This window comes from Diabrotica undecimpunctata, chromosome 7 (assembly GCF_040954645.1).
Source record: "Diabrotica undecimpunctata isolate CICGRU chromosome 7, icDiaUnde3, whole genome shotgun sequence".
Classification (NCBI taxonomy): Eukaryota; Metazoa; Arthropoda; class Insecta; order Coleoptera; family Chrysomelidae; genus Diabrotica; species Diabrotica undecimpunctata.
In genome coordinates, this window is record NC_092809.1 from 29,975,651 (window position 1) to 29,999,043 (window position 23,393).

Genomic DNA, 23,393 nt, shown 5'->3' on the forward strand with positions numbered 1-23,393 from the left:
CAAGTGCCACAAAACAAACATCAATTAAAGATTATTGTAAAGAATGTTAACTATGTAATAGGTCAAATTTAGTATATTATGTTACAGTTACAAAAAAAAGTGTAGAACATGAGCACCAATAAATATATACGTTTTACTTATTCCCTTTATGAAATGCTTCATTTTATTTATTATGAATTTTACAATCCAGTAATCCGAACATTCCAATAATCCGGCAACATCTGGTTTTTTAATAGTGGTTTTTGTCACTCAGTGTTTTCCTATATTTTTAACGAGTATGTTGTGTTGTTCCAAAATAAGACTGTACTTATTTCTCACCGTAGTCTGGATCCATTATAAATAAATCTTTGACAAATATTAAGTTGATAAACTTTTGACTACCAATTGAAAGTCTTAGATCTACTTAAGATTTTATCTGCTCGAAATTCCAAAATTTAACTAAATCCCTACTGGAACCATGAATCTCGAAATCTACACACATCGAAGTGTGCCTTGCCATCAAGTCAACACTTTTCAATGACCTTAATTAAAAGAATTTTACAAAAGGGGGCCCCTCTGCCACTTCTAACGATTACGTTACTGCAACATCATAAAAATTTGACAGGTACCTTAGTTCAGCGACCCAAAAATGTATTCAATAACATAAATAGTTCAGAAAATAGTTGGGAGCAGTAGATATGGGCGCACACTATATAATAAGAGATACTGATTTTATATTAGATACATCCTACGGTTCATTAATAAGTTTTGTAAAGTTTTACTCATCTAAACTTTTACATATCTATGACATCATTTTTTGGAACCATTAGATGTAGTTGGTTTTTAATATCCGTTTTTATCATTCTACACGGAAAATAGTCTCGACCTTGAAGAAGGCTGAAACGTCAAATGAAGTAGTTCCAATTCTACGAGGATAGATTGATATTAAACTAGCCTTTGATAGATGGCGCTTCTTGATACCGAATTGGTTTTGGTGTTGACATTTGCCATTCATAACATGCCGTCTGTCAAAATTTTAAGTTTTAAAAACAATTAGTTTGGTTTTTACAGACGTCAAAAGCAAGCAAATTTTGTGTTTTCGGGGAAATGGAAAAAGTCGAGTATCGTTCGGTGATTAAGTTCCTCCACAAAAAGGGTAAAACGAATGTGCAAATCAAAGCCGACCTGGACGAAGTTTATGGTGAGGTTGCACCTTCGTTAGCAACAGTAAAATTTTGGAAAGCTGAATTTGTTCGTGGTCGTACGAGTGTTTTTGATGATGAGCGTCCCGGGAGGCCAAATAAAGTCACTACGCCGGAAATGATCAACAAAGTCCATGACATGATTATGGCAGATCGTCGAATTAAGCTCCGCGAGTTAATAGAGGTCCTAAACATTTCCTACGAACGCGTAGTCGCGTACACAACATCATTCACCATCATTTGGACATGAAAAAGCTATCCGCGCGATGGGTGCCGCGTGACAATCGATCAAATGCAAAAACGTGTGACCACTTCGGAGACGCTTTTGACGATGATACGGCGCGATCCGAAGGATTTTTTCGCCGATTTATCACTGTTGATGAAACCTGGGTGCATTATTACACACCGGAAACGAAAGAACAGTCGAAACAGTGGCCCAAACGCGGCAAAGAGCCGCCGAAGAAGGCAAAGAGTGCACATTCGGCCGGAAAAGTGATGGCGACTGTTTTCTGGGATGCGAAGGGCACCATCCACATCGACTACTTGGAAAAAGGAAAAACAATCAATGGTGAGTACTACACAGCATTATTGGATCGATTCGTTGCCGAATTGCGTCGAAAACGCCCCGGTTTGGAATGCAAAAAAGTGTTCTTTCACCAAGACAATGCACCGGCTCACCGATCGGCCGTCGCCATGGCAAAATTACACGAATTGGGCTATGAATTGGTTGAACACCCACCGTATTCCCCATATCTTGCCGCCAGCGATTTTTTCCTGTTCCCAAACCTATAAAAATGGCTCGGAGGACGCCGTTTCGCAACAAATGATGAAGTCGTCGCTGAAACTTCTGCCTATTTTGAAGAGCTCGAGCAAAAGTACTATTCGAATGGGATAAAAAAATTGTAACATCGTCTTACTAAGTGTATCGAGCTTAAAGGGGACTGTTGAGAAATAAATCGATTTAATTCCAAAAAACTTGTTTTTTCTATCAAAGTCTAGTTTTATATTAATCAACCCTAGTACAGTTATGTTTAATTCTACAGAAATTTTAACAGTAAAAGCAAGAAAAAAATTAAAATACATATCCAGAGAAGTAAAAAAAGAACCAGAAAAAATGTTCTTACTGGATAGTAAAAATAATTCTATTATAGAGTACTTTGTACTTTATTTATTTATTTTTTAATGTATATTAGGGGTCTCGTCTAACCTGCAAGACGAATCCCCAAGCTAAGGACTGAGCCTTAATAGATTGAAGCGTGGCAACTGGTCTACTAGGTAAACACGTTGCCAGGTACGTAAGTCATTTACAGACAATTCCGAGTTGCAACATCGAAAATATTATAATACTCATATTCGACTGACTAAAGATTTGGTTTACTTAAAGGATCGATCCCACCGTAAACCGAACATCTCATCGAAAATATGGGCTCGTGTGACAATCGTAGCTAATTACGATTGCCTAGTGAAGTCAGATTGTTTTGAGCCCTTTATCTCTCCTTTTGAACTCCAAGAGATATCGTTCCTTTGACCAGAAATATCCTTAGATACGTTTAGGCATTAGTAAGTGCATCAATCAAAGGATTACTATAGCAGTGACGAGTTACCAGTAGAGTAAAACCTACTCAAAACAGTCTAAATTTATAGTTCTTTCATAGTTCGTATACCTATTGAATATCAGCATTAATCCAGCTCTACGCGAGGTTTCTGTCCTTGATGAGCTGCCCTTTTAACATCTGCGTTATTCTTTGACAGATGTACCGCTCCAGCCAAACTTCACGCCTGGCGGTGTCCTCGAATCCAATCAGGCTACGTTGACAGTGGAAACGAAACACGCCAATACCTAGCCGGGTATCTGAAAGGCAGGCCTTATCGGAAACACGAAACTGAATAATGCCACAACGCAACGAAAGGTCACTCCGTGCCCTTGGGCACGGACCCAAAGGACCCTACATGAAAAGATGAAAGTCTCTAGAAGAATGAAAATAAATCAAAATATGAATTAGTTACAAAACTCAGTAGAAAATTTAACATTTCAAAAAATCATCTACTATTACCATTTAAATCTTTTGAACATCTACAGCAACATTCTGGACCTTTATAGTTTTTTATTTATAGAATTGAAATATGAAAAATACTCCCATATTTACTATTATCAGTGTGAGAATAGTATTACCTGTTAATGAATTTTTGGTCTATCTAGTTAATTTACGGATATGCTATTTTGCGTTCTGATTGATCTTTTTTATACATAATTTTTAAGAGTAAATACACCCATAAAATATTTTTATAAAAAATATATATTCGGCAATAGTTAATTATATCTGCTATGTGTATAGATGTGCTATTTATTTGACCGCTGACGTCATTGGAACCAAGTAAATATACACGTGTTGGTTTAAAATTTCTTTAAAATGTCGTTTAGCTAGAGGGGTTGACTGATTTTTTCCTATGCGTTTTATTTCTATTGCTACGCGAAGAACCTCCTAGCGCTCAAATCTTTTAATCCTGCTTAAAATCTCTATAGGCATATATTTCGAATGCATAAATGTGTTTTTTATCCGAAGACGGTTATCTCTCTGCCTTTTAAAGATGGAACTTGGCCGATGCATTTTCTCAAATAGTATCGGGTTAGTCTTGGATGTCTCCATAAAGAGTCTGTATCATTTATTATGATATTGTGCAAATTGCCTGTTTTACCTTCATATACCTGCCTGTTTTACCTTCATATACCTGCCTGTTGCTTGCTTCGGTAATCGCTCCTTTTTTTTTGGGGACGGTCCACGCTCTGATGTCCTACTTGTAATTTTATCTTCGCAATTCTTACAACTCTTCCATTCTGTTAATGTGTTTCCACTATTTTTTCTTTTAATACCCAGTTATGAATATTTCCCGCAGTGCATGTGTGTCTTATGGTTTAGTTTCCTTCGTAAATTGATTTAAAATCTTTGTTTTCAAAACTTCCACAAAATTTATTTTAAACTCTTATCACTACAGCTGTTTCGGCTGATTGCCTTTCTCAAGTGATCTGTTTTTTGCATGCGTTTACACTTTATAGTCTTTAATGAAATAGGTTGAGGAGGGGAGAACTGTTTGTCTCAAGTTGGTCATTCAGAATTATATTTGTGTATAGCTTAAGGCCTTTATTACTTAAGGACTTATATTTAACGCTACTGATGGTATATATTTGATGTATATATCCCTTTTTCGTTGGGTGTTTGATCACGATTAAAGCGCAATCGCTGCAACACATTGAGGGACATTTTGTAAGCAACCTTACACATGATGAGATCTTACCGAACTTGGGACTGGAAAGTGAAACCTAAATATGTACCAATAGGTGTTTATTCACGTAATTTTAATATTATTTATAATTAGATGAGGATATCAAATAATAATCATTGCCACCAAATGCAACAGGCTTGTTAGCATGTATAGAATCTATTCTTCATTCATTCGTGATAGATATTGTATTTCTTAACTTAGGCGGGATACTAGTCTTTCATACATGGTTGTACGACTTTTTTTTCATTAAAACTTCACTAGATTCTTCGGACGGACTCACAGTCCGAAAATTGCAATATATCTTATACGCCTGAACTCTAAACTGTATCTTGCTAGTATACACACAGATACTATTCAGATATAATGTTTGTTAAATAAAAGTTTTCAGTGTGACTATTCGATTGGACTATGGTTCAGTCTGTGTACATCTAGCACAGGTTTAAACTTCCGCGAGAAGTGCTAGGCATAAAAGACATAAACTTTCTTATGGACATGGATGTTCAAGGTTATTGCCTTAATGAAGTATCTTGTGTCTGTGTGGATTCCTCTTTGGTCTACTGCCTGTAAGTGATTGTCGCAGGCTTTGTTTCATTCTGGTGCAGCCTGTTCAGTTATACCTCTGACTCCTTGTCGACCCGAAAATACATGTAGTTTTCCATGGCGGGGTTTGACCACAGATTCCACCGTAATTATTTTATTTTGATTTCCCAGAAGAACTAAAAATTCATGTCCACAGGTTAGTTTCCGTCTATTAAAGCAGTTTTGTAACTTCCATCGCCACAGAGAAGTTCCAACTCTACTTTATTCTCGGGAATACTTCTGGTAGACGCAGTGGTAGTGGTTAGATTTTTTGGGGCTTATTAGTCCCAGTTTTTTTTTATTTGGATTGATTTGGTCCATTTTGTTTACACAACTATGAGAGAAATAAGGAGCCGAATCTACACAGCTCCCACTGCATAAGGTTTGAAATGAAAGGAGGTGCACTCTGATGTCTTTGGTAGACTGTTCGCTACACAACTGTCATTCAGTTTTGGCTCGATATAATACGCCTTTTCGTAATGGATGGGCTTAATTGTGAAAGTGAGTAACAGTTTTGATAGTAATATTTTCGGTATATGAGGTTTCTACAATCAGCACTTGGAAAAGAAAACAACGTTAAAGTATTTTAGTAAATGAATTAACCAGCTAAAATTATTGTCTTGTATTTTTTGTCAATTTTTAATGTATAAAAAACATCAAAAGGACCTACTATAAATATGAAAAACATTGTAGTTCTTCAAAGTTACACAACTTTTCATATAGTGATGGCTCTCTGTCTTTAGAAAAGTTCTGCATTGGGTTTATCTCCGTTAGTTTTTTTTTATTTTATTCTATTTTTAAAGAAACTGAGCCATTGTGTATATTTTGTAATTATTTGTTTATTTCATTTTTATTTAGCAAGTTTTGTAACATTTTAAACAACCACTAATTAAATGACAGAATGGATAAAATTTTTGAAAAAAAAACACGATAAATAGAGATATATATTTCAATAATAGTTTGAGAACCACTTTTCAATCCTGTTAGTAGTATATTCATAGAGCACTTGTTTTTCTGCCCTTTGCTGGTTTTACACAATATAATTAAATTGGTATATTTTTTCACAGAAAAAACGATCTTCAAAAAAGAGGAAGTATTCATCTGATGAAAGTTCCTCAGATAGGTAAGTGGACTTGTATTTATCGTTTATAAATATAGGTTTAAAACGTCCAACGCTGTTCTTCGAGTCCTAATCGCCACGGTCCCCTGTCCCTCCGCGGGTTTTTTCTCTCTCGGATGTACGACTTAATTCCTTCAATCCATTTTTCCTTTCTTCTCTATCCTTTAAGTGTCCACATAAGGATTAGTGTAGCTATTCTGATCTTTGTCATTATTTTTACATAACCATAGCAAGTCAGTTCTTTAATGTTAATGTCTTCTATTTTTTTATGTTTAATTGTCATGACTTTCCGTATCTTATATTTCTTACCTTTTTATCTGGACCTTCCTGCGGAGCTTCCTAAAAAATCCATTTCTACAGCCTCTACTCCGATTTCTCTGTTAGTGCCCGTATATCATGTATCTATAAAGTAAATCATTCAATAATGCAATTACTTTTTGACTGACTACATCTTTCTGCAATTGCTTTATAGAGGTCCACAATATTTCTAATCTTTACATTGACATCTTTCTTCTTTTGGCATCATAACCCTAAATGGGTCTATGCCTGTCTGGTTATGTCCTTCCATTCAGATCTCTCTTGGGCCCTTCTCCTCCATTGTCTTATATTCATTGTTTTCAGGCCGTCTTTCATGTCATCCAACCATCTCGTCCTGGGCCTTCCTTTTTTCCGCCTTCCTACCGGCTTCCACTGTAACATCTTCTTTGTCGTTTTCGTGTCTTCTTGTCGCTGAACATGTCCCAGCCATGACAGTCTTTGACTTTTCACAAATCTTACAATGTCATACCTTTCATTCAGTTCATTAACCTCGTCGTTTCTCCTGATTCTCCATGTGCCATCTTTCTCTTGCTCCGTGCCATATACTTTTCTCAGTATCTTTCTCTCGGATGTCCGTTGGGCTTCCTCTTTTTTCGTCATTACCCAGGTTTCACAACCATAGGGTCTGATCAAAGTTCTGTAGATAGTCATTTTGGTTATTTTCTCTAATAATTTCGATGTCATCAATCTTTTATTAGCATAGTATGTACGATTTCCACTGGAAATACGTGCATTAATTTCGCTAATTACCGAATTCTTCTGATTGATTTCTTTACACAGATTTTCTGATTATACAGATATGTGAAGGCATCCACACGTTCAATAGTATACTTGTCTATTGCTATATTATTTTAATTCTCAGGTGTTCTTTTGATGGTCATGTACTTAGTTTTTGTTTCGTTTATTTTAAGCCCTCTTTTTTGTGCTTCAGGATCAATTTCCTTGAACGTTTCCATTAATCGTGTCTTGCTTCTACTAATAATGGCGACATCGTCTGCATATGCAGTAATTTGTACTGTTTTGGTGTTTATATGGCCCCTTACATTGGTTTTTCTGATGACTGCTTCAAGAACTAGGTGGAACAGCATGGTTGAAAGTGCGTTTCCCTGTCTCACTCCCATGTTGATGTCAAACAGGGGAGACAGTTCTCCATCTACTCGGCTTTTGAACCCTGCGACGTCATTTTTATGAGGCTGATATATTTTTTTGGTATACCTACATTTCGGAGGCCTTCCAGCATTTTGTCTCTTTTCACACTATCAAAAGCTTGTTTAAAGTCTATATAAATATAATATAGTTCTATGTCGTATTCATAAGCTTTCTCTTGTATTGTTCTAAGTATGAATATGTTTTCTGTAATGGCTCTATTTGGTCTGAATCCATTTTGATAATCACCAATTATATTTTCGGAATATTCTGACAATCTAGTGTAGATAATGCCAGAAAGGATTCTGTATATTACATTTAGCAATGTAATTGGTCTGTAATTGTGGCATTCCCTCTTATCTCCTTTTTTTATTGGCTGTATAAGACCAACTGCCCATTCCTCCGGCATTTCCATGTGTCATTTCCATTGTCTGCATTTGGGTTTTCCTCAAAGTATTCTTTCCATCTCATTATAATTTTTTGTTTCTCTGTTAGTAGTTCTCCGTCCTTGTCTTTGCATATTGTCCATTTTGGTCTAAATGACTGTGTGCATTCTTTTATTCTTTTACAGAATTTTCTGCTCTCGTGTCTGTTGTTATGTTCTAGGTTATCTTGTACTTGTTTTTCAAAGCCTCTCTTTTTTTTCTTCTGCATATTCTAGTCGCTTATATTCTCTTTTCGGTATAAATTTCTCAGCTATTTCTTGTGTTTCTTTGAAGTTAGTTAAGCCTAGCTTGCCTTTTTTCCTCTACTGCAGTTCTGTATTCATCATCATACATTCCGCATTTCTTTGTCTTTTGGCGTTTCCTCTGCAGATTTCGTTATTATTGTTTTTGTCTCCATCTTCCTCTGCAGTATTTTCCTCTCTGATTCCGTTGAGTTTTACTTGGAGAGTATTTTGATATTCTTGTGATTTGTTGGACTTTTGAATCCTTCAAAATCTTTTTTTCCCTCACAAGATAGTGATCTGAGTTATATTTACCTACATTATCCGGTTTAAAGCAGTAAGCCCTATTGCACTCCCCCTAAACACATGTATTTAATTTTTTGTATACTTACTTATATGTCCTCTATCTAAAGAAAATATTTGATATCCGTTAATATAGAAGATTACTTGTTCTCTAGATGATATGCTCGTATTATTTTTTCCGTGATCTGATTATGAGTTCATCTGAAAGATCGGTTCCTCAAGTAATGTGCTAGGGATATTTATGTGACTATTCAGCACATTGTTGGATCTTCACGAGTTTCTCAGGATAGTCAAAAAGTCTAAAATTTCTTTCTTTGCGCCCTTATATTTATAGTGTTTTGTTAGATTTCTTTCACCTTTAATATTATAATACAGTTAGCTTCGATTATATCATTAAATAATAATATTTTTCTAGCTCTTCTGAAAACGACAAGAAGACAAAGGCAGAAAAATCAAAAAATGGTCATAAACATCGCTCTCGTAGTAAAGATAGAAAAAACAAATCAGAAAAAATATCTAATTTAAAAACGAACAGATCTATTACTCCAAAATCCCCCAAGCAGTCTTCGAGATCCCAGAAAAATGTTAAAAATAATAAATACGAAAAATATGACAAATACGAAAAATATGACAAATATGAACGGAATAGGTCTCCAGAAAGAAGAAGAAAATCTAGATCTCGTTCAAAAGAAAGACGAGGGCGGTCCAGATCTATAGAAAAACATAGGAGCTCCAGATCTACCGAACGATCCAAATGGTCACTACCTAGTACGAAGAAAAAATCTAGTTCAGTTGATCGAAGAAAAAGGTCTAGATCAAAATCGCAAGAATCTAAATATAAATCAAAGAGACCTACAGCGAAACCACAACGCTCCAGATCGAGGTCGAGAAGATCTCGTCATAACGACAGATCTAGAAGCAGATCTCTTTCTATTTCCATTAAACGAAAACTCAAACATGATAACGTCAAGAGATCCCGAAGCAAATCAACATCTGTATCTAGTACAAGAAAATCCCGTTCACCTTCAGTAGACAAGGAACGCAAACGAACATCTAGCACAGATTTCAATAAGAAGAAACGAAGGGACAGGTCTGCGTCTGTTGATAAAAGGAAGATGCTTCGGTCTAAAACTCCAGAGAAAGAGAGAAAAAAGTCAAGGTCTGATTCAAGAGAAAAAGTTAGAAAAAGGCCGAGGTCCGAATCAGAGGACGAGGAACTAGCTGAAATTAGAAGAAGAAAGCAACGGTATGAAGAAGAATATGCTGAAATAGCTAGGAAATTGAGATTAGGTAAGGTTGATTATTAAAAATAAACTGTAAACTTAAAGAAATAGAAAAATAAAGAAAATTTTATGTAGTAGACAAAATTAACTTTCTCTAGATCTATTCTCTCTGGTGACATAACACATTTAGTTTTATAAATAAAAAATTCAAATATTAGTGTAAAATATTCCACACTAATCGTGTAGGCATCCAATATGAAATATTTAGGTGTTACACCACAAGCTAACTCACTTTTGTATTGTCACCATAGGGAGGTTAGGGCCTTCATAAAGAAACAGCTCCATATCGGCTCCCTAGGTGCTCTATAGAGGACTTCGGACAGTCAATTCGAAGTTTCCTCTGCGTTTCCATCTCAATTTGGAGGGTTAGTTATTTTCTCATAAATAAAACTCGGTTTGGTGGTGAAAAGGTTCTAGCAAATGCATCTAAGAACAAGCATTGAGCAGAGCCCCGTGGAGGAGGCCCAAAGGTGTAGGAGACCCTACGTGGGAGCCGGAGTAAGGCTAGACTTGACTACCCATGGCTTAGAAAATGCACTCTTTTTATACACTTTATTTCGTATCGATATGTGCTTTTCCAAGTCCATCGGCCAATCATAAATTGAATAGGAGGTAGAAAGGCTTAGTCCGCTGACTAAGGCACGCGATGACAGTATTTTAACTAGTGAGGTTAATTTAAAAAGTGAAAATTTTTATTCTACAATCTTCATTTGCCGACCTACATGTCGCATTCATTAAAGATTCTGTAAATGTGATATATTAACAGAATTTTCTCTTTTCTTCTTCTTGTTGTAGGGCATGGTCCTGTTTACATATGTTTCTATCATCCAAGCTAATGTGATGTTGATGTACACCTTTTCCGGGATCTTCCTAGTGTTATTTTTGTATTGATTTTCGTGATTTTGCCCATTTCGCGATTCTTCCTGGGTCCATTATGTGGACATGATCTCTTCATTTGCGGCGTTGTCCTCGTGTCCGTATCACCACGTTCTGGACTCCAGTTTCTCTTAATGTATCCTTATTTCTTTTTCTATCTCTGAGAGAAATTCCTCTTATGGTTACACTATCTTTTTCGCTCTTTACGTAGAGAAAAGGCGTTCAAATCAAAGTAAAAGGTTGCATTTCATTTGAATTCGAATTCCACCATTGCTTTACACGTTTTTCGAGTTACTCCGCATCAGAAACACGTGTGGAAGTTCAAACTAAAATGAAATGTAGTCTAGTATTTGGCCATTATAATTAAAATAGCAGCGTGGTACGCTAGCAGCGGCATCTATACGAAGTAACAAGAAGTCGAGAGACCTCTCTTTGATAGCAAATTAGATGAAACGCAAATTCAAAGCCTTTTACTAGAGGCTTTTGAACGACGCTAGAAGTAACCTTTTACTCCGACATGCATCTACGGTTCACCCTTGAAAAAGACTAAGACAACAAAAAGATACTAACTGCATATGAGATGAATTATAATGTTAAAAGAAACATGTGCGGAGGAGGTTTTGTATGTATAAAAGATGACAATTATAAAGTCAAATATAAAAAAAGATTAACTAGAAATGTAAGTTCTCGCCCCAGGAAAAGATTTAACGATGTAAATGAATTTTTAACAGAATCATGTCTTTTTATAGATGAAGGATATTTACAAAAAAATAATTATTTCCTTTCTATTTTGAAGTACAGCTGACATGACAGAAGTCAAAAGAGTAGTCAGCTGACAGATATACTTTTTCGACTGAAGTGTGGTATAGAAATTTATATATGTTCCATCATCTCATTGAACATAATACGGTCTGAATAAAGGAATTAGAGTATTTGGTGAAAATGAAAATTGGAATTTAGATGACATAATATTTAATAAATAGAAAGTTGATTGAAGGGTTGAGTTGAGCGCCAAATATATAAAGTTAATAGATGAATAAAATCAAAAGAAATTGAAATACAATAATTATTTAAAGAAGAATAACAAACATGTGACGTTTATAAAGTTACATATTTAATTGTATTTTATTATTAATTTAATATTCCATCTGAATTTGACATGTCTGTCAGAAGTAAACAACGTATTAAACAACATAATAATTTATTAAATTATTCTTATATAGTATAACTCGTTTAAAATATAAATAATAAATAAATAATAAAATTACTTTATTGAATTTTAAAAATACTATTTAAAATTTAAAAATACAGCAAACATAGTATAAAGCTTTGCGCTAGTGTACTGTAACATCTTTTTTTTTTATTTTAGCGGAAGAAGAAGAAAAAAGAAGAAGGGAACGGTCACTATCCAAAGATAGGAAAAAAAGAAACAGATCAAATTCTCGTGAAAAGAGATCCAGATCATTAGAAAGGAGATCCAAAAAGACTGATAGGTATGCTGTTTTCAGGTATTCATTATGTATCCATATCTAAAATTAATTTTTTTATTTGTTGAAAATAATTTTCTCACTTTTCAGATCATGGTCTGTGAATATTTTCTTTTGGAATTGCTTTTTGGGGAAAGCCCATTTATGAGCCCTTCAGACACTTCCTAAAGAGGGTCTATTGTATTTCCCCTATTATACGGACTGGTCCATAAAGACCTAGTCTTCAATGTATCTGGGGCACAGGCTGCTCCAGGCTTCCATATCTGCGAGAATCAGCAGGGCTCCAAATCTGAGCTCTTCCTGCCATTCCAAACGTAAAACGCCAATCCTTTAGTAAACTTGTGGTCTCACAGAAAGCCACAATTCTCTTTAGGGGTACCTCGTTCATTTGGCTCGGTTGCATAAAAGCCGAACGCAGGATCTGCCACCTCTGATAAGAGATTGCCGAGCACTTCAGAGGACATGTAGGTTTCCTCCTCCTCGTCACAGATGGCACCGTGAGCTATCCGCCAATCCAAGCATATGTAGGTGCCGTCGTCTTGCCAGGGCGTCAGCCCGTTCGTTCCATTTCACACATGTATGTCCCGGTACTCAGTACCCATATCCAGTTAATCCCATTGGTTTTCTTGCCTACGAGCTACTATATGTACTAAATGTCAAAGTTTATTCCTTTATAGTTTACATATTTTCTTCAATGAATTGAAAAAGCGGAAGTTTTCGGACTGTTTAATATATGTATCAAAATTTTTACTTGCTTTTACGTCTTCCGATATCGTCTCATCTGCGAACCGTGTTTTACTCTAGATAATTTGTAATAGTAGTTACTTCTTTTAGCAATTTCGTCTGTGTGATATTAAGTTTATTTTAATAACAAATATTTTAGGCGTGAAATAAGAACTTCACGAAGTAGATCACCAATCCATAGTCGAAGCAGATCTAGAAAAAGTCATAGTCCTAAACGACGTAGTTGTTCTCCGGATCCCAGACATTCTCCGAAAGAAAAATCTAGGCCCATCGAATCAGAAGATAAGATAAAAAGCCAGATTAAATCATTAGTCAAGAACATTTCGAGTAAGGAACGAGTTTCATCATCTTTTGTAGATAAATCTGATTTTAAAACATCACAGAAATACTCAAAGGATAGGTCTACAACACCAATGACAAAAAAGCACTCAAGGAGTAGAAGCAGTGACAGAAATGAGGGCATTGCCAGAAAAGAAAGTAAAACCAAGAAATGTTATTCCCCCAAAAGTCCAACCAAGAAATCTTTAACACCCGATATGGCAAAAGAAAAGGTTAGGAAGTATTAAGTTATCTTTTTTTAATGTAGTTGCTTTAATTGAAGTGATTATTGATATTGATAAAGAATTAAGATCGACAATGATGCTGTCATTTAAATTTTTGATAGGGAAGTTATGCATATTTTCAGCAGAGTTTTTAGAAAATTCCTTTGTGAAGAGGTATACAGAAAATTGCATATTTCCTGTATGTCCCTATAGCATATAAGAGTTTATATCTAGAGTTTCAAATACATGAGTGGTCAGTTTAGCTTTTACTTAAAAACTACAATTAATATTTAAGTAAATCCGTAAAATAGTTTCGAAACACAATTCAGATTTCTGCCTTAATCTGAGCCTTCTAAAAATTGCAAGGCAAAGCAGACATTGATAAAGATGTTAATAGAGACATGGGGAATCTAAAATTTGCATTCCACGACATGTCTCCTCAACTAAGCAGAAATCATTAGCGAATTGGTTTCTTGTACTCATACAGAGTAGATCCGAATAAAAATGAAAAAGACAGTCAAGATTTGATTTCACGTACAAAGCGTCTATGTATATGTTTATACGTATTTCGCCTTAATAAGGCTCATCAGAACAGATATTCATAGGCGTTCTCAACGTGAAAAACTATTCATAGGCGTTCTCAACGTGAAAAAGTCAAGACAAAAAGACAGTCAAGATTTGACTGTCTTTTTCATTTTTATTCGGATCTACTCTGTATGAGTACAAGAAACCAATTCGCTAATGATTTCTGCTTAGTTGAGGAGACATGTCGTGGAATGCAAATTTTAGATTCCCCATGTCTCTATTAACATCTTTATCAACGTCTGCTTTGCCTAGCAATTTTTAGAAGGCTCAGATTAAGGCAGAAATCTGAATTGTGTTTCGAAACTATTTTACGGATTTATTATTAGATGTCGCTATTGCGTCCGTTTCGAAGCCATTTTAGTGTTGCTTCTTAAAGACAGGAAAGATTTATTTTTCACGTTGAGAACGCCTATGAATGGCTGTTCTGATGAGCCTTATTAAGGCGAAATACGTATAAACAGATACATAGACGCTTTGTACGTGAAATCAAATCTTGACTGTCTTTTTCATTAATATTTAAATTTTTAATTATGTTATATTTTTAGGCTAAAAAGAAATCCACAGAAAAGCTTAAAACGAAAAAACCGTTACCAGTAGTCCGACTACGGTCTTCCTCCAGTGAAGGTGATGTGTCAGGACCGGAGGTAGAAAAAGAGAAAGAGAAAGAAGATGAAAAAGACGACAAAGAACTTCGATATCTGCGACTGTTAAAATCTGACCTAGCAGCGAAGGCAAAAGAAAGTCTAGAACGGAAGAAAGAGAAACCTCCCAGTCCAAAACCTATTGTCAAAAGGCACATAGAACCAGATTTTTTTGATATTAAAGTTTTACCTTTAAGGAATGGTAAGGCTCCGAGCCCTTCAGTAGCTGGTAAAGACAATGTCGATATCCACATGAAGATTAGTAAATCAAGATCAAGATCGAAAAGTCGTTCTAAAGAAGAAGGTAGAACAAGTAAAACTAAATCGAAGTCAAGGAGTTCATCTAGATCTTCTCTAAGGTTAGTAATAAGATATTCTAGAATATAAGTAATAAAGGTTTAGACTTTAAGGTTCAGACAATGTGTTGCTGCAATTTTTTAACTAATATAACTGAAATCAGATTTTTGGGTTGTAACTTATCCTTTTCACTGCGGCTAGTTATAAAAGTAGTATGGTTTCTGGTACGGCTGTTACATGCCTGTGCTGATCAACACGGTTGCCGCAGTCAGTCGATGAAATAATATGGCGTATAAATACGGTTCGCGCAGTGTATCAATACAGTCTATTCAGGACTGTATTTACAATTTAGTAGAAGTAACAAGTAACAAAAATTTGTTGCTGTTAGATTCTTGAAAAATTAAAAAAAAATAAATATACTGAAAAATTATCATTATTTTATTTATTATTAGTAATTGTAGCAACAAGGTAAAAAACTACAAACAAATGGTACACAAAACATTCAAATGCAAAAATGCAAAATTTTTTATGCAATGGTATTTTTCAAAACATGGCGTAATGCATAGAGGCACATTACAGGCTATGCCTTTTTTTAGGTCTTTATCGAAGATTTTAATGTCAGTATTAGACTCACTATAAATGATAAAGTCCAAATTGTAGCCTCTCTGACAGTCACATAAAACGTGGAATTTAATTCCAAATCTGTGTCCTTTAGAGGGTATATATTGTTTAAATGCTAGCCTTCCCTTATAAAGCATCAAACTTTCGCCGATACAAATGTTTGTGAATCGATACAGAAATCTACGAAAAGCGGTCTTTAAATGGTCTATAACGATTCGCAGCTTAAAAAGGGAGTCTTCTTTGTCAACGGTATTGTTATCTGAAAAACGTAACAACGACAATGTAAGGAACGAAAAAGCTAGAAACAATACTCTTCATCCACATTAGTGTCTTTCCAATTTGCGACACGAGAATTTTGTTCAATATCACTATGTTCCACAACGTATTTGTAAAAATTGTTAATTTCAACAACAATTGCTTTCATAAAAGTCAAAGAAAAATATGTTTTGAAACTACTTAAAACACTTAGACTACTTTTTAAATTTTCATTCAAACACCCTGATGTATTGTCATTAAAATTATGAACTGTTGGTTGTAGATCTCCCTTTTCCCATTTATATAACGGAATCTTTTCACATTTACAACGTGTAGCTTGTTGAAGACAAGTATATTCCAAAGTTTATTTTCACTAACCTGTGTTGATGATGGTAGAGTTTCTTCATTATCATTTTCTTCTTCAGTTTCATCACTTTCTGCATCAGATTCTTGAAAAATACACTCATTCTCACTGTCACTTTCCATTAAAATTTCATATAGTTCACTTTCGCTAAGATATTTGCGTATACGAGCCATTTCACTCAGCAATTGCTTTTATTAGTCAAGAATGTATAAGAAATCTAAATTTAAGAAGCACCCACTTATTTTTGTAAAAAAATACACTACTATTATATAGTACTACTATAGTACTACTATTATAGTACAGAATGGTATACAACACTATGATCATAATAGAAATAGAAACTGCACGCAAACTGGAGGAGAGATGCAGAATTCATTTGTGGCTTAAAAGAAATAATCTTAACATTATCAAGTCTGTAGTTTCCGTCTTCTTTGAATATTCATAAAATATTAATATCCTAAAAGGTTTTTCAAATGGTCAAGTATTATAAATTCTTTATATTATAGAACTAATCCAAAAAATATGTTTTGACAACAATAAGTCTTTCATTTCGGTCCAATTTGAATAATATTAATATATTTATATCGTAAATTTCAGGTAGTAAATAAAAATCTTTTAACAATACCTTACAATATGACAAGCTGTCTCAAACCGTCTTTACTATTAGCTAATTAATGCAATACCTGTTAACCATTCTGTGAAATTTGATAACAATTCTATTGTATTTACTAAAACTCATAATTCGACAGTTTTTTTCCTATTTTCAAATAGATTTGTCAGCAGCTGTAATTCACACAATTAAATTCTTAAAGAAAATAAATTAAAATACGCTGCTAAAAAGTATCGTACATAAATACGGCGAAAGAGAATCCTAAGAAAATCCATGTAGTGCTTGCCTGTGTAAAAAGGTGCGGATTTGTACGGCTCCCACAGTGAAGCATAAAATTTTTAAATATATTGTAAATTTTGATATAACATGCTTAACTCTTTTCTATAGGCGACATACAATACGTAAGCAGTATCTGATTCATACGGTTTCCGCAGCGAATGCCGAAAAAGGGTACGCGTATTTAGCCGGTTCCCGTTGTACAGGTACAAAATTATTTTACGTGTATATCCGGTTCCCGCAGTGAAAAGGTTATTTATAAACATCCCACGACATGGAGTCTCTATTACATTTTTAATGATAGCGACACTGAAACATCATAAAAAAATCAACACGTTGAAATATGTTGAGGAGCAGTGCATAATAATCATAAATCTATACTACATTTCGTCCCAATTGATTCACATATTTAGCTTAATCATGTAACTATCCCTATGCAAAATTCGTATTGTTATAATGTATTGTATTTTATTAGTTCGAAGCATGGAAGAAGCAGGTCCTTGTCGTCAACCTCTAGCAAGTCTTGTTCTAGGTCGAGATCATATTCGAGATCGAGAAGTCGGTCTGCTTCATCAAGCTCTAGCTCTAGTTCTAGTTCAGCTAGATCTAGATCACCGTCTATTCCCAGGAGGCATGGTTCGCCTAGTTTCTTAGATAGGCGAAGAATTACCAGGTAGATTCGAATATTTAGTCATAGAAACACCACGCACAACTTACAGAATTCTTCAAAATTGGTTATATATTGGTATATTTGTGGTTAAGATAAATTATTACATTATTACTGAAAAACTTATATATGTTGCGTTTTTCTTTTATATTTATATATAATAAACTTTGATAAAATAAAGGCAGATATCGAGCACAGTTTTATTAATTAAATCTTGCCCAAGTACTTTCGCTCCCTAGAGCATTTTCAGGGACATTTCGTCAATTTTGGGCTATCCAACAATTGCAGAATGTCATAAACATAAAATTAAACATAAAGTTGAACTTAACACTACAGTAAACAAGGACAAACAGTTTAAAATTATTTTAAAAAGTCAAAGCTACATTCTGGTCGGCAACAGGAGAGAGAATGGCTCCCGGTATTAACGGAAATGTTAAGGTGAGTTAATTTATTCGAGCATTCCACCTTATATCAATTTATATATAATATATTTATATTTTTGATATATTGTCTTGTCGAAAACCAAGTCATAATACATACGCGTCAAAATAAAATATGGGAGATTCCTAGGTTTTGGTAACATACTCGTGTAGACTTAAAAAGTACAATCACAAAAACAGTTGATTACATAGAACTATATAATAGCTGCTATCAATATACAATATTGTGCGAATTAATTTAATCATTGTGACATTTTTTAATGTTCACAGTTGGCAACACTGTCCACACATTTACAACTGAACAAGCATTGAAAACATAACCTTACTTTTCTCTGCCTTTTATTTGAGGGTGTTTTAGGACATTTCTCACTAAGTTTGTGTTGTTTTGTACTATTTTTTCGGTAATAAGTGAGTTTTTATTTTGAGTATATTTTAGCGAATTTCGGTAACCACATGATTTGAATTTATTTTATCTTAATTAATCTTAATAAACTTGAAAGCGACAACATTTTTGAATGGAGAATGAACAGACCTTTCAAACGATATATCACAAGCCTATACTTCCTATTTTAAAAATTGGGGGTTGTACCTGTCATTCTAAGGGGATTGAAGGTAGGGGTTGCATTTTCACGTTAAAGAATGTCAAGTTATAATTTAAATTTGACGTGTTTCGGGATTTTTTATAAATATGTACAGTAACCTAAATAATGATTTTATTCCATTTGGCTTTTACACACTGTATATGGACAATTTACCGCGAAATAAGACAATGCTATTATAGCAACGAATTTTGTGCCACAAAAAATATTCCATATTTGTTTACGATATCAAGACCAATATATAAACTAAAGATAAATGTTTTATCACATATAAATAATTTGAAGAATTCTGAATTCAGTTTTTATTTTGTTTCATTTTAGTAGACCTTATTATTTTGCTTATATTTTATTTTTTTTATTTCAGACACAGGTAGTTTGGAAGTGTTGAGACGATTTTGTTTAAAAAAAGCCGTTTTTCTATAATTATGTGTTTTTAATATACATGCATACGTATATGAAATAAATATTGTTAATTTCTTTTTGTTTTACTTTTTTGCTTCTAGTTTCCGTTAATATTATTATTGCATTTTGTTTCTTAGTGCTAAGTAGATCAACAGGTAAGTTGCATGATATCATAATTAGTTTTTTTTCTTAGACAAACAGTTTTTTCAAGAAAAAGCTTAAATAACTTTTCTTGCTTTATATTCCTTACTTTCAGTATAAAGCAGTGAACAAAGTGACCACTGAGATCAATCCTAGAAATTTCATTAATACAGTAGAACCTCGATTATCTGGGCCAGCCCGGATCGAGCCTTTGCTAGATAATCGAAAACACGGATAATCCAAAGACCTCAATTTATTTTTTTAATAATCTATTTAGACAAATACATGTGTCAAACGAAGAGCAGAAACGTGATACATACAACATACATGTAACAAAAAATAAAGGTACATACATATTATTATTTCTACATAATGTATATGCTATGAATAAACATTACATATTTAAAAAAAATCATTTAAAAATATCACTAATTTTGGTTTGTTTTTGAGCTTCGTAACTTCTACACTTTATAATTTCCTTTATGTTTTTAAACTGAAGTACATGAATGTCATCAGCTCCAGGCTGTTCTTCAAAATATTGAATAAGTACATTTACTGCATCCCTAGCTTCCCGATGACTTGTCTTAATGACGCAATCATTGTCAGCACAATTCTCATCATCATCACTACTTGTGTCAGAACTTTCTGTAAGATAATCGTCATTCATAATCTGATACCCTGTTTCTTGGCGATCACATTCTATCCATTCCTGTATCTCGTTATTGTTCGTTTCTTCCAAACCTTTGATTTGTGAGACTATAGATGCTATGTTTTCGACCGATAGCTCACCTTCATTTACGTGATTACCGTCTTCATCTTCCATATCTTCTAAGGTCATTATTTTATAAAATGATTTTTTAATATGATCCGTTTTCACTTCACTCCAAGCCCGAGCTACATCATAAATTGCCTCTTTTAAATTTAGGCGTTTCTAAAATCCCACAATATCACATTCTCCCAACAGTTGAAGCATAAGGTCTTTCCTGTAAAGCCTTTTCATGGCCTCGATAACACCTTGGTCCATTGGCTGGGCAATAGATGTTACATTAGGAGGAAAATATGCTACGAATATGTTCCCATCTGCTGACTTTAGTTGGTCTACATCAGGATGCGATGGCGCATTGTCCACTAACAGTACAGCCTTTGGTGGAAGATTATTTTCTTGTAGATAAGCTCTAACGTGAGGTATAAATTTTTGGAAAAACCACTGTTTAAAAATGACACGATCCATCCAAGCTGTCTTTTGATTATAATAATCAACGGGCAGTGTTTTTATATTTTTAAAAGCCCTCGGATTTTTGGATTTTCCAATGACGGCTAACCTAAGCTTATGGGTTCCTGAGGCATTAGCACAGCATAAAACTGTTATACGGTCTTTGCTTGATTTGAAACCTAAAAAAAATTATTTTGAAAAATACTTTATACGTAAAAAGAATTAAAGCTAACCTGGTGCACTAGTTTCTGAGCCTGCAACAAGGGTTCTTCTCTTCATTGCTTTCCAATAAAGCCCAGTTTCGTCTGCATTATACACTTGCTCAGGTTTTAGGTTGTGCTCCGTTATGAGTTTTTCAAAATCGTAGCAAAATTCTACCATAGCTACATCATCAGCACTTAATTTCTCCCCTTAAACAGCTAATTCTCGTATTCTATGACGTTTTTTAAATCTGTAAAGCCAACCAAAAGATGCCGAGAAGGTGCCTTTAATTTTCAACTGCTCGTGAAACTTTGCAGCTTGCCTAGCACACATAGGTCCTGATATTGGAACCCCCATTGATCTTTTCTGCAAGAACCACTTGGTCATAGCATCATCAAGTTCTCGAAACGTAGAAACTTTTAGAGATTTCTTGTCAGAAATTGCTTTTGCACTGTCCGCTTTAGCTACAAAGCTCTGTAATTCGGATTTTTTCTTCACAATGTCACGAACTTTGTTTCCCAATATTATATGTTTTAGCCAACATTTTATTTTCAAATTGTTTCAAAGTTTCCATTTTTTGCTCAATAGTTAAAACATTGCGTTTACGCTTTTCATTAGCACCCGTACGCTGCATTTTGTGCGCCTGTTTACGTTCAACTAACGAACCGGTCAGGAGTTGACGGTTGACGAAAATACGAGAAAACTTGGGGATTCCCTGAAATTAATGTTTACACGGTGGATTATTCAGCGTTCATGTGCGCCACCAACCTTAGGCCGTTAGCCACGGATAATCTGCGCACGGATGATCAATTTAATATGCGGCACGGAGAATCCACCGCCCGGATAAAGCGCGCACGGATAATCGGGGTTCTACTGTAGATGCTTTGAACTAATAGGTATTATATAAACCTACGTCCAAAAAATAATCTAAATTTCGCAAATCTTGAAATGTTTTAGATTCAACAAATAAAAAAATTAATAAATGATGCATGAAGCAAATAATATTTATCTTCATACGTGAGTTTTTTAACAGGAAGTAAAGACTCTCCATTCCATTATTGTAAAGTTTGTTTGGTAGAAGTCATTTACTAATATTTGTCATGCCTTCCTTATATCGTTGAAATTATAGCCGCAAAATCTCCAGAGATTTATGTCTAGACATTATTGAGAAAATGTGTACAAATTTAAATGTTTGTGTCTCTTCCAGTAGTAGGTTTGTTGTGATTCTGCCCATCTGAAAAAATCGATTCCAAAAAATTTTAATTTTTGCAATGTCACGTCTCCCTAGCAGTATTTTACTCATGGCTACGTCTGTTGCACCATGACTTTTTTGTGTTATATGTTTAGAAAAGACAAGAACAATATAATATTGAAAAAACTATAAGAAGAAACTAGACGACATTAAGTTTAAGAGGTTTAATAATTGTGACCATACACATAAGGATATCCCAAAAACTGTTTATTAAAGATTATTTATTGATACATGTTACCAGTGTCTGTCTTCGGACATAAAGATATTGTAGGAAATAAGTGTTCGACAACGGCAGATTTGTCGATATGTCCTAAACGACAATGGCTTTTATGTTCGTTTATCCTTGTGTTTGTGTGACTTTTCGTGGTTCCCACATATACCATTCCACATGTGCATGGTATTCGGTATACTCCGGCCGTTGCTAATGGGTCGCGTATGTAACTACATACTCCAGAAGACTAGATTGTCTACGGAAGAAGAAAGCTCAAGTTCTTGCGTCGTTAGCTTTTCTATCACGATGTCGAGACAACGGGGTACTACCGAATTTCTTACGAACAAACAAATCGATCCATCAGAACAAGTCAAGCCAATAGAATATATACACGCATGGAAAAAGCACTATTACGAGAACGAATACATGATACCATACGAAATTTGGCGAAGGTTGACAAGGAGCTTCTAGATTTGTTTTACGTTTTGACCAGCAGGTTGAAATATGCAGATTGGAATAAGATTGAATCCATTTGTTACAGAAAAATGAACTAGGCAGGAACACTGAACGCCAGAAAAACAAATACGAACGCTTAACCAAACATAAGGAGGTAGAATTAAAACAACACACAGAAAGGAGAGTGGTCAACCTTTCAGATAATATTATACCAATATTAAAATCCACAAAAAGCCTTCCCGCAAAACAAGAAGAAAGCTACTACAAACGACGACGCGCCCCCTTAGGCCGAAACCAGTGGAGGGGAGGCGAGTAGAAGACATAAATATGGCCTTCGCAGTACAACGCGGGGTTAGTTTCAGCTTACAAGCGAAGCAGTAACAACTCCATAAGATGCCAGCCCCTAGTGTTGGCGAAACGTCAAGACTTAATCTCAGAAGACAACGGCCCAACAGCCCGAACAAACAGTTTAACAAATTTAGATTTTATTTTTTTAATATTATAATGTTTTGATCATTTCTTAAACAACTCAATATCAAAACATTTTCAAACGGTTAAAATTAATGAAGAATTAATTCTTGATCACGTCTAATCGGGGTGGAACTACCGAGAAACAATGATTAAAATTAACTGC

General features: G+C 34.6%; 1 protein-coding gene across 3 annotated transcripts in view; it reads left to right on the plus strand.

Annotated features, from left to right (window-relative positions):
• Srrm234 (Serine-arginine repetitive matrix 2/3/4) overlaps positions 1 to 19,362 on the plus strand; it is an 88,637-nt gene extending 69,275 nt beyond the window's left edge. For 2 of the 3 annotated variants that reach the window (XM_072536983.1, XM_072536985.1), the window contains 7 exons: positions 6,110 to 6,165; positions 9,012 to 9,886; positions 12,125 to 12,263; positions 13,126 to 13,537; positions 14,659 to 15,113; positions 17,653 to 17,850; positions 19,248 to 19,362. In XM_072536983.1, the coding sequence (XP_072393084.1) occupies positions 6,110 to 6,165; positions 9,012 to 9,886; positions 12,125 to 12,263; positions 13,126 to 13,537; positions 14,659 to 15,113; positions 17,653 to 17,850; positions 19,248 to 19,257 (2,145 nt within the window). In that variant the 3' untranslated portion in view covers positions 19,258 to 19,362. The remainder of the gene's footprint in view (positions 1 to 6,109; positions 6,166 to 9,011; positions 9,887 to 12,124; positions 12,264 to 13,125; positions 13,538 to 14,658; positions 15,114 to 17,652; positions 17,851 to 19,247) is intronic. The other variant, XM_072536984.1, reaches the window with a different exon arrangement.
• The last annotated feature ends 4,031 nt before the right edge of the window (positions 19,363 to 23,393 follow it).